This window comes from Leptonotus elevatus, chromosome 2 (genome assembly GCF_054856555.1).
Source record: "Leptonotus elevatus isolate MCC_2025b chromosome 2, RoL_Lele_1.0, whole genome shotgun sequence".
Taxonomy (NCBI): Eukaryota; Metazoa; Chordata; class Actinopteri; order Syngnathiformes; family Syngnathidae; genus Leptonotus; species Leptonotus elevatus.
The window spans coordinates 16410530-16423360 of NC_141240.1; the positions used below are offsets into that span (position 1 = coordinate 16410530).

Here is a 12831-nt window from a genome sequence, read left to right on the forward strand (position 1 = left end):
TTGGATTTTACCGAGTGCAGGTTTCCCCAATAGTGTAAAGTTAACTCTTTGAGGAATTGATAATGACAAATTACACACGAGCCTATTCATAGGATACTACGAAATCCCCTCTGTCAACAGTGTCATTACCAGCAGGAATGAGGGGGATAAACCCAGAGGTCTTATTTCCTGTCATCTCAACTCCAAAAGGAGAGGTCTGACGCTGACTGCAATCACACCATTGTAAACACTGGGAGCCTCAATGCGTCATTCCCTTTTTACACACAGATTACAACTACCCCTAAAAAGACACAACAATAGTCATAAACAAACCATTCACCAGCCCCTCAGTAGCCAAACCCCTAATTGAGACAAGTGGGGATAATTTCCTGGAAGAGCAGTATGAGGGTGCTACAGGTATGTTGATCACCTTTGACCTCAAAGCAGGCCTTTGCTGACATGAAAGTTGACCCATGTTGACCCTTGGGGTCCTTAACAGGCCTTTCAATGAATGCCGAGCCACAAAGGCCACACTTTGATGTTCACTAGAGCACTTTTCCCATGGCGTCGCTCGTCAAGATTCCTCAGGATCAGGGGGGGGGGGGGGGGGGGTGAAGGCTACCTGAGGAGAGGTCAGGCCACACCGGAGGTTACCCACCGCACAGCTATTCCTTTTTTCCTTTATGACACCTCTAAAAATAACTAACCCCCAACCCCTTACCTCATCCGGTCCCTTGCGACAGACACATGCAAACTTTCACACACGCTGACGACTTCCTTATTTGGGAGGAGTTAAAACGACTTGGCAGCTAATTCCGAGCCTCAGCGGATAATATTTCAGGGTTTGTGTATTTATTTGTGTGTGTTTAAGTGCGTCAGCGCGAAGCGGTCAAGTTCGTAGCTTCTACGGCACTCTGTAGTTGAGTGGGCAGCTGCCAACCATAACTCTCTCCTCAGGCATCCCTGGGTGGTGAGATCAGTGCTGGGAGAGGATAACGCATCAATCAGGCACATCTTTAACTCCAGACCACACAGAACCAGAATCATTTGGCAGTAATCACTATGTTTACATACACACTTCAGGCAAGCTATACGATCATTGGAGTACTCGCTTTGTCTTTGATTACATGCGCGTGACGGGATTCTATATTCACACTCGGATGAAACATTTGGTTAATGTTGAATTAAAGGCCTGACACTGTAACCCGTGTGGGGTATGACTGGTTTTTTCCTTGGAACTAACTGTAAGGTAAAATAGCGCAAAATCCCCGTTCCCTTGGATGTGTTTGGAACTTCACTCTAGCGCCACTCTGAGAGTGGGTACGTTCGCAAGTACCTTACGTAAGCGCTGCTTCACTCTGATCATTTAGAAACTCAGAGGGTTTTCCAATGTGCCGTTCGCTTAATCAGAAATGCCTAAAAATTAAATTTTAAAAAACAGAATACCGGAGCACGACCTGCTGATAACATCGGCTCTGACTCTCCACACACACACTCTCAGAGTGAATTTGATCAACTTAACCCATTGGGCGCACCGACTTGTGCGTACACGCGGTTAGTGAATGAGGCCTATTGTTTGTCCGTCCCATCAGCGTTAGTGACATGGGCAGGCTTTGTTTGTGTGAGAGGAGTGAGTCTGCTCCTCAGGGCCATATTACGATCCTCTTGTAATTATGGAGTCATCTTTGTCAATCACTGTCATGGCACACGCAACACCAGGAGACACATGGCACTGGTCCATTTCTGCATCCTGCATTACGCTTCACATCTCCACAATGACGAGCTGTCAGAGGAGAGCGGAGCAGATGATTTTTAGGGTGCTTTAGGCAATTGAACTGGAGCACTCCAGGGCATGATTGCCCAATGGCTACATTTATGATTCTCTAATTGCTTTATGGTGATGAGGGTGGCATATTCTCCTGGTCATTTCTATTTAAATTCTATACATAAGCAAATATATCTGTATTGCATGTGTAATTACTGCCATAAAATAGGGGCAAAATTGTGAGCGTGTCATCAGAGGAAAGAGTTGTATTTCTACAAAACCATTAGTAAACGAGGCCAGTGATAGGAAGACAATGAAAGGACATACAAAAACAAAGTAAATGATGAAAGATGGATTGTAATTTAAATAAATTAAGGGTTTATTTGGGGAACCAGATGGAAAGACCAATTTGAAATTATGTAACAAAATAGAGATGATAGATGCATGATTATATATGGATCAAGGATTACTGCACTCTAAAAACAGTTGGGTCAAAAATAACCCAAATATGGGTCAAAAATGGACCAATCCTCTTCTTGAGTCAAGAAATGGGTCTTTTAGTGTAAAACTACTCATAAATATTAGTCAGATCATTTACTTGGGTCAAAAGGTTGGGTCATTTTGTATAAAACAACCCAGAAAGTTGGGTCAAATTGACCCATGAAGTGGATCGGTCCATCACAACGGGCCAATACAGAGTCCGCATCACTGCAGGCGCTGCACCGATCCGCCAGTCGATCTCCCGCTCCCTCCTGCCCTCACCCATGAACAAGACCCCAAGATGCTTGAACTCCTCCACTTGGGGCAGGATCTCATCCCAGACCCAGAGAGGCCACTCCACCCTTTTCTGACTGAGGACCATGGTCTCAGATTTGGAGGTGCTGATTTTCATTCCAACTGCTTCACGAGTCAAAATTATTTATATACATTTTATATACGCTTTTACAATATACCATTTTTTCTCAACCATTAACCTGAAGTGGGCACTTCCGTCTTTTGTCTCTTCCCATTGTTGAAGGTTGCTTACATTTATGGCGAGTATGTTATGACGCAAAGCCTCGGAAAAAAAATACACAAACTGAGCAATGACTGATGCAGATTTTCGTCTGCCGATAGTCAGTATAGATGGTCCTTTTGGATTAAATTTACCAAATTGTGACTTAGGCTATTTCAGCCCGATGTCAGCCATGTGTCATTTTCCTCAGAGTTCATGTTGTACCTCATTGTTGGGTTTACTTGCAGATCAGGAGCGGGTGGGGTTTGAGTCCAGCTGGAGAGGTGACTATGAATGATGGACAAACAAGTGGTTGAGGTGGGAATGTGTGTCGGATGAGACTTTTTCCACATTACCAAGAAAGACACAAAGCTGCAGCAGAAAACATGAAGTGGGTTAATATGTTACAAGTGTCATACAGATTTGTGATCAAGGACAGGAGATGGTGTACCAGGTCAAGGGTGGGCTGAAGGATTGAGGTGATAACAAAGGTTTATGGGAAGCTACTATTGCAACATAGAATACAACTAAAAAAAAGAAAGAAAAAAATCATTGGAGCAGGTGCTTATTTGTGAATGATACTTTGTCAGGGTACACATTTCAGTAGGGACTTTTTAATGTTTGTTTTAACACGAGGTTATAATGCTGACATGCTATTGTTCGGAATTTTACATCAATTGGAGTTATTTTTTATTTTTTTCATTTATAGTGTCTGGTCTGGTAAGCATGCCAGCCTCATACTTCTAAAGCTCTGGGTTAGACACTGGGGCGACTTGTTTGGGGACTTGCATGCTCTTCCCATGCTTGAGTGGACTTTTTCCAGGTTTTTCTGCTTCCTCCTACTTTCCAAAACCATGAATGACAGGTTTATTGAAGACTGTAAATCAGGAGTCTCAAACGCATTTTCATTGCAGGCCACATCGTAGTTATGATTTCCCTCACAAGGCCATTATATGACATTCACAGTCGAAAGTCATAAATATATAATCATGTCATGTCAAGTCAAGTGTGCAGTAGGAACCTCAAGTTATGAACTATGGATCCCATTGTCCCGTTTATAACTTGAAACCGACACAATTGTGGTCAAATCAAAGTAATGTAAACCATTGAAATGAATGGAAATGCAATTAATACGTTACAGCACCAAAACTAAGTTATACATACCTTCTTCTTTGGGTTTTTTTTTTGTTATGTTTTTGTTTTTTGACCTGTGTGTGGTTACAAAATATATATACTGTATTGTGATTTCGAAATGAGTGAAAACACAATATTAAAAACAAATGAAACTCTTAAAAAACATGATAGCTATTGGTTTCTCAGTACATGTACAAAAGAAGGGGAACGGGGAGGAGGATCCTTCAGTGTGTCACACCGCGGTGAGGTTGTCTTGTCATTTCTTGTTTTATTTTGAAAATTCTGACTCCTTTCGTTTCAGGTCACTTGCCTTTCCTCATGTGGTGTCAGTGTCAACCGTGATTCCTGATTGTGTCCACCTGTTTCCCATTACCCTCATGTGTTAAATGGTCTGCGTTTCCCCTGTCTTGTGCCTAAGTGTTTTCGTCAGAGCCACTCAAGCCAGCCTTGTTGTCCTCAGCCTTGTTGTCCTCAGCCTTGTTGTCCTCAGCCTTGTTGTCCTCAGCCTTGTCCTGTATCTAGTCATAACTTTGATTTGTATTTTTGTATAGCCACAGTATGGTTTTGTTTAGGAATTATATTGTTTTGTTTGTAGTTTAGACGTTCTCCCTTTTTGGAGCGCCTTTAGTTAACTTTTAATAGCCTTTGTTTTTTCCCTCTAAACGAGGAGGTTTTTTTTGTTTAATAAATATTTGCCTTGGCCTCAAACCCCTATCTCTGCGTCTGAGTCCTAAAACTGCCACGTCTTGTCACAGTGAAAAAGAGTTTTCTTCCATGATAACATGAGGGAATTCTGATTCAAGTGTTTTTTTTTGTCATTTAAAAGATACATTTACTGCACATTTCTTTATTATTATTATTATTATTATTATATCGTATTTTTTCTCATTAGTTTTACCTCATCTTACTGTATGTGTCTCTCGTGGCATTTCCTGAACTTACTCTGATTGATGAGGCAGCAAAATGACACATGGGTTCGGATGTCTCCATCAGAGTCAAGAGATTCGAGTGCAAATCGCCAATGGAACCAGTTTTGAGGGTTTTCTTGTTCACCCTGTGCGTGTTTTCTCCAAGTACTCATGCTCCCTCCGCCATTTGATATACCTGGTAAGATAATTGACAACTAAATTGGCCAGTGGTGTAAATGTGATTTTTTTTTTTTTTTTACTCTATGTACTATGTGGCTGTCTGGTGACCAGTATGCCGCCTCTCACCCAAAGCCAGGATGACCTCTAATTACCCACAACCCTTTAGAAAATGGATGGATGTGAGCGATATGATTAATGCATGCAGGTCAAAATCTGGTGGATAATCTCCCGTCATTGAACAGCGGCGATGTGCTGCTGGTACAAGTTCGATAACAATTCTCTCTGTTTTTGTCATGCAAAAAGCTAATCATTAAATGTAACATTTATTGTGTTTTGCATTCAAATATGTCGCTGCATTCTGTATCAACACTTAACTTGGAGACAATTCATTTGGCGTCGAGGACACTTTTTTCCATCAATCGAGAATGAGAAAGAAATAGCGTATTACACTGTGCTATATTCATCCAACCTGTCTAAAGTTTCAGTGTGTTAGTGAAACGATGGCACAGAGTTCCAAAAGGAAGAGATCTTGTTTTACATAAACTAGCTGTTTGCCTACTCTGTCTTCAAACCTTCCCGAGATCTGAGTGAGCAACTGGTTACAAAGCAAGCAATGCAGCTAATAACGCTACCCCCGCCCCTGATACATGGGCCGTCATTTGAGCCCTGCTGACCACGCAGGCAAGCATAGCTGCAGCCCCGGATAGACGCACTCACCGCTGACATTTCAAAGGTCCACCACTGTCACACGACTTGAACCTCTCCATTTTCGCTCACGTCTCCAACGGCCCTGAGTGGGAATGAGCTCAGCACTTGCACACCTCTCTCTGAATCTATCAGGACTTGGCAGATCACATGCTTTCACCCGAATGCAACAATAAAGAACATACGTGTTTCTCAGAACTTGCTGCAAGGAACCCATTTACAATAGAGCATATGTTGATCATACTGGAATCTATGTCCAATCTTTCCAATTATTTTAATGTTATAGAAAGCCCTCAGGTTTATCTCTGCCTGATTTGCATATTGTCTCGCGACATTTCAAAGGTATTCAAGGAATGTGCCCCGGGGATCCCAAAAGCAAGTACGAACATTCCAATGTTCTCGTTGACATTCCAGTCAACGGGAGGGTTGCAGCCCCCCACTACCCTCCAGCACATAAAGTGTGTTTTTTCAGTTGTAAAAATATTGACAAAAAGATACATTTTATTTAAATGTGTTTTAATTTTTATTCATACCTTCAAACATTGTGTTGTAATGCACATATAGAGTCACTGACCCCATTATTAGGGATGCCCAGGCAACATAAGGAATTGCAATTCTGTCTTTGGAAAAAAATTAACAAGACCAATAGCCAAGAGTAATAATAGAAAATATAAATCATACTCAGGTTTTTACACAATTTTAGCATAATTAATCTGTTAATATTGTGGCTGTTTCAGACTTTCAACAGTTCTACACCAGAGCAAACTACTGCCATGAAGGATGGGCAGTATGGTCTTGAAAATAAAATGTCATATTTTGCACCCCAATATATATATATATATATTTATATATATATTTATATATATATATATATATTTATATATATATATATATATATATATATATATATATATATATATATATATATATATATATATATATATATATATATATATATATATATTTATATATATATATATATATATATATATATATATTTATATATATATATATATTTATATGACCCTAACCCAATTTACAGTATCGCAATCAGCTGTTTGTTGTTTACATTTGACCAAAACGCTTTGAGATAGCAACTGGTACGATCTGAGTGGAATAATTCTGACTTCCGGTATAGGCAGTGTATGTCAGCGATATGGTTTGACCAACGGAAATTCCTAAAATCAAAATCGTCATTAGAAATGTGTGTGTGTGTGTGTGTGTGTGTGTGTGTGTGTGTGTGTGTGTGTGTGTGTGTGTGTGTGTGTGTGTGTGTGTGCGTGCGTGCGTGTGCGTGCGTGTGTCTGTCGGGGTGTGTGTGTGGTGGTGTGTCTGTGCGTGCACGTTTTGCAATCGCCATTCAGAGTAAAACCAAACTAGAGCTCTCACGCTGCGTGGGTGGGGCAGGCGACCGTGGGGGGTGGGGGTCATCCAGGCTTTTCAAACAATGACTTCGCGCGGGAAAAGGGAAGCTTGCGGATGGGAGGAGCAAAGACAGGGGTGGGGTGGTGTTGGGGGATGGGAGTAAATAGAAGCTTTTTATCTCCAGTTTCCCACATCCTGTGAACGGCTCCTAACGCGGCCACCCAATTTGAAAGAATGAGTGGAATGCGTTCATTCACTCCCCGCCCCAACGACCGCCCCCTACCCCGCTCTTTGATGCGCAAACCGCTTAAGAGGCATTGTCAGTCAGCTCAAATAAAGACCATAGTCCTGGACTTCACTTTAGCCAATAAACCACCGTGTTTAATGTGGAAACAATCAGGTAAATGGCAGGGGGTTAGAATAGCTGGAATGCAGTTGATGGACTGCTAACCCCCCCCCCCCCCCCCCCCCGTTTATGGTACGAGGAGGCTTTACTATTAAAAGCAGAAAAGTAAACATTACCAATATTAAAACAGTACCGCTATCTATTTTCATCTTGCAAATGCATTTCAAAGTGTTATGGTTTAAGTATGTAACTTGAACTGCAAACGTGAGCACGTGAGTTTCTGTTGAATGCATGCTCCTTTTCTTCACAATGTCGTCAGTTTCCCGCTAAGTGAAGTTTACAGCGGAGGGTGTTTGGATTTGAATGACCCTCTCCCTCTCTCTTCTCATCCTCCTCCTTGTCCAACGTGAGTTCATTCCGCCTAATTCAAAGCGTCCCACCATTTTGGCGCGTTTTGATTCCCGCCACGTCTGTGTCTGGCGGGCTGGGTTACGGAGTTCACTCGATTTTCATGTCGGTGATTGACGTGAGTTTGGAGCGGACTCTCGCTCTCCTATTGGTGGGCAGTACGGAAAAGGGCGTTGTGGGGAGTAGTTGGTTACGCCCATTACTACCGCCATATAAACGTCCTCCCCCCCGCCTCTTGTTACCAAAGCCGGTGTCTGAGAGCAATCCTCGGGCTCGGAACGCCGTCTGTTTATGTCGTCGATTTGTACTCATTTGTTTACAAAACACTGAGGAGAAGCTGTGAACGTGCGTTTTGACTGAACGCAAACACGCCGCCTCTCGCAGGGACGACATTTTCGACTCTTCCTTTTCGGACGAAAGCGGGTTTCCCTCTATCCGGATGAAAGGATCCTTTGCGCATTTTTGTTCCTGCGACGTGGGCACGAGACACGGGAGAACCGCGCCAACAGGATTATAACTCAAGCCTCCTAAAAAGAAGAAGAAGAAAAAAACACAACCATAGTTATTTTATTTTTCAAGGGGACTTGAAATAAAGGAATGCTGCTTTCCAAGCTCAACTCCCTGGCTCATATTTCCACCGACATGCCGGCGAAGCTGCAAGTTCATCCAGGTTAGACGCCCTTCTTTTTTTCCCTTTTTTTTCCCCCTCCTTTCGCGCGGTCATGGAGGACAAGGCGCAGTAATGGCAGCCCTCTTTCAAGGGCGCCACTTATATATAGCCTATTCGACCCCAACTAGTCAATTGCTATAAAATCTATTCTAACGTAGAAGCATTTGTGTAGCATTTGGTGGCTGGTTGTAACCGGAGATGTGTGTGCGTGTTTATGTGCGCAGGGAAGGAACCCTTCGAGAAGCTCTACCAGATCGGGGCGGTGTTGGGCAGCGGGGGTTTCGGCACCGTGTATTCTGGAACTAGGACGTCAGACGGAGCAGCGGTTAGTATTCGAATTAATTATCAAGCTTGCTCATATCTATATCAGGGTGAAAATTACTGTGTTTTGACATCGATTCTGCTTGGCTTAGGTGGCTGTCAAACATGTCGCCAAGGACCGAATCTCCGAGTGGGGGGAGCTGGTGAGTGATGTTTATGATGCAGCCTTCATTTACTGATGTGTTAATGTTTGTGATCACGTGAATTAACGTGGCTTCGCCTCCTCCCCAGCCCAACGGCTCTAGGGTCCCGATGGAGATCGTGCTATTAAAAAAGGTTGGGACGGGCTTCAGGGGCGTCATCAAGATGCTGGACTGGTTCGAGCGGGCGGACAGCTTCATCATAGTCATGGAGAGGCCCGAAAATGTCAAGGATCTGTTCGACTTCATCACGGAAAAGGGCGCCCTGCCGGAGGAGCTGGCCCGCAGCTTCTTCCGCCAGGTGCTCGACGCCGTGCGTCACTGTCACAGCTGTGGCGTGGTGCACCGGGACATCAAGGACGAAAACATTCTCATTGACCTCCGGACGGGAGAGATCAAGCTCATCGACTTTGGCTCAGGAGCTCTGTTAAAGGACACCATTTACACAGACTTTGATGGTGAGGCATCACTTAATTTACTTTTGTTGTTTTTTTTGCTCGCTTGAAATACTGTTTGCATTTGATTCTATTTTTAAATTGCAAAGTGGATGTTTTGAAGCTGAATCATTCGAGTGTAGCAGCCCTCTAATACAAACCCAGAAACATTAGGCGCTTTGGCGCCTCCCATTGGCCGAATAGGGTATTTTTACAACTCAAAGTTTGTAAACAAAGTCACATGGCTGCTCCCCCGCCCACACGTAGTCTACTTGCTCTGCTCTCACGCACACATGCTTTGTCACAGCTCAGTGGCACCTAAGCGCAGATAACACACGCAAACAGGATTAACCTGATGCAGACTTTTTCATTTCAGGCACAATTTTAAGAGGCTGTTGGTTCTGAAGGGGTGGAACATATCTGGAGAGTTCCCTGTAAATTTCAATGGGAAATTAGTCTGGGGAATTTTGGAAATATTCCAAACTGGAAACAGTCCATGCAAATTAACTGGCAATTGAAGGTTATTTCCCTGAAAGCTATTTTAGGTTTGTTTGTCATAAATAGACATACATGCAAATGATAGCTTTTATAACCACCTGCATTACCTCACTATAATTAGTGCATTATTTTCACTTCATTTGAGCAGTGGCATAGAACACTCACAAAAAAAATCAGCCAAGTGATTGCTTGTATCTTAAAAATATCATAAACATTAACTCCTGGTTTATTCCCATAGAAAATGTCCAACTTGGAAAATTCACAAAATCTGTGGTGATCCTCATGGTCTGTTGTCTTCTTTTTAAAGGCACACGAGTTTACAGCCCACCCGAATGGATCAAATACCACCGCTATCAGGGGCGCTCGGCCACAGTTTGGTCGCTAGGTGTGTTGCTGTATGACATGGTGTGTGGAGACATCCCCTTCGAACACGACGAGGAGATCCTCCGAGGGCAGGTCCTTTTTAGGAGGAGAATCTCCGCCGGTAAGACTCACACAAGGCGATGAACAATTTCCTAATTTCTCTCGTGTTACAATAATGTGACTAACCAAATGGCCGCCCTCCTCTCTGCAGAGTGCCAGCAGCTGATCAAGTGGTGCCTGTCTTTGCGGCAGGCCGATCGGCCGTCTTTCGAGGACATCATCAACCACTCGTGGATGCAGAGCACGTCCTCTTCGGCGCTGCCGGCCACGCCGCAAACGGACAAGTTGAGCACGGAGATCAAGTTGCACAGCATCAGCCACGAGCCCTCGGCCTTCACGTCGACCGCCGTGGCCGTGGCGCTGTGACGGCGGGGAGAGAGAGAGAAAAGCACCATGTTGAGAACCTCGCCATCCTCGTGCCTCACTTGATTTACTCCCTGTGACCACATCAGACCACCATCTATCTCCGTGAATTGTGATGGCTGATTGTTAGCCTGTAGGAGGGCGTGCTCTGCTTGCAGAACAGCACATGTTGCCAGGAGAGTGTGAGTTATGTAACCACTCTGCTGCAGATTTGTTCTTAAAAGTGCCTTATGAGACTTTTTTGGGGGGGAGGGGGAGGGGGGCCTGGAAATACTTGAATATTTGGAATGCAAAAAAAAAAGGCTAATGTTTTTGATAGTCTTTCTTTTTTTTTATATGCTCAAGGCTTTATCTTATTTTTCCACTCATGGGCCTAGATCAGTGAAGCCTATGCCGTTGCGTTACAACCACTACTAGCACTACTACTGCTCAATCCAATCTTATTAGCAACCAGACAAACCTCACGGCTCTGGCAGCATCCTGTGCAAACAACAACACTGGACTTACCTCACCCGTTTCTTAACCACAGCATCTTGCCTTTTCTCCTTCTACGCTTCCTTCCTTCTTTATGGGTCACATTCGCACCCCAAACCACTCGCTCCTCAATGCAAAGTCAACCAATACCCGAATGCATCATCCTCTGCTCGCCTTCAAATTTTGGAGAGAGAAAAAAATGTCGAAACAGTGCCTCACACAGGTCTTAAACATTTGGTGGGAGGTATGAATTGTATAATATGGTATTTATTTTTTTCTGCGACAAGCTTCTTAACTAGATTTTATTTATTTTATTTATGAAAAGAATTATGGCTGTTCATATGTTTCATTCCAGTCACTGAAGGGCCCACCATTATTTAAGAGACAAAAGCAAAAATATTTTTTGACCATATTTATTATGGCTTGAACTTTGTTTTTTTGATAAAAGAGCAGACACGTGTGTGTGTGTGTTTGTGTGTGTCCTGTAAATAACTTGTAAATAGTTCCCAAAGCACTTCCATGTTAGTGTATTTGAACACTGAACGTCTACTGATGAACTGTTGGATGCAGCGTGCGTGTTTGTGTGAATGAAAGCGAGAATGGATGCAGCTTTGATTGTTCATTTCCTTCAACCATTCAGATTAGAATTGTAAATTATGTTAGAAATTATTTTTTTATACGAGTTCAATAAATATTTTTGTTACAATGTTGACTTTGGAGTCTTGTGTAATACTTCAACACAGATTATAAATGTATATTACGTTATTTAACGTCTATATAGATAATAAGTTTGGACTAAATTAATTTGAATATAATGTTTATTCGATTTTTGATTAATTATACATTTGATTTACTCAGAGTGAGTGATTAGGTAGTAAACATCTGCTTGCCAAATAGTGAGCCCACATTTACTGTAACTAGTCAATAGCCTCATAATATTGCCTTAAATACATTTTTTGAAAACTGGAAGTCGTTTGCAGTTGTTTATAGTATTAATTTACTACAAAATAAATAATTCAAGCGTACTACGATCGGCACTTTATAGAAAAGTGTTGGGGTGCCGTGGCATGAACAAGCAGCGCATATAATCACATCTTTCGCCATTTTGCATTGTTTAGGTGTGAAATAATCAAGTGAGATGGCGGTGGCGTGTCCCCGTGTGTTTAATCTCACTAACAAGCTCAAGATGCTCGTCTTGTTAATCTAGACACCAGCGGGCTATGAAGCTGCTAACCTGAACAGACGAGGGCTGCGCATTTAATCAGTCACCGTGCACCCAATGGGATTCCTCCCAACGACAACGCCCTCCATCCGCTGCCCCCACTAAAGAGAGAAAGATTTACTCAACAGCAAATTACATGGAGTTTAACAAGACTGCTGCTCCCAATGGAGTATGTGCCACATGGGTAGATGGAAACAGAAATAAAATAATGTAGATGGGAAGCCAAAACAACTGAACTGTATCTTCTGGCTCGAACCGTGTTGGAGTGGGGCATATCCACTCACTACACTGAACCAGAGCTATCTATGTATCTATCTATCTATCTATCTATCTATCTATCTATCTATCTATCTATCTATCTATCTATCTATCTATCTATCTATCTATCTATCTATCTATCTATCTATCTATCTATCTATCTACCTAGCTATCTAGCTAGCTAGCTAGCTAGCTATCTATCTACAGTTTTTAGCTAGCTAGCTATATTTGTATCACCCCTCTG

General features: G+C 42.7%; 1 protein-coding gene across 1 annotated transcript; it reads left to right on the top strand.

The window, feature by feature from the left end:
• The first annotated feature begins 8042 nt into the window (after positions 1 to 8042).
• Positions 8043 to 11819, top strand: pim1 (Pim-1 proto-oncogene, serine/threonine kinase). Its single transcript, XM_086069986.1, has 6 exons — positions 8043 to 8454; positions 8679 to 8779; positions 8868 to 8918; positions 9007 to 9373; positions 10155 to 10331; positions 10422 to 11819. The coding sequence occupies exons 1-6, from the start codon at positions 8382 to 8384 to the stop codon at positions 10634 to 10636; spliced, it is 984 nt and encodes a 327-aa protein (XP_085926112.1). The 5' UTR covers positions 8043 to 8381; the 3' UTR covers positions 10637 to 11819.
• Positions 11820 to 12831: the final 1012 nt, after the last annotated feature.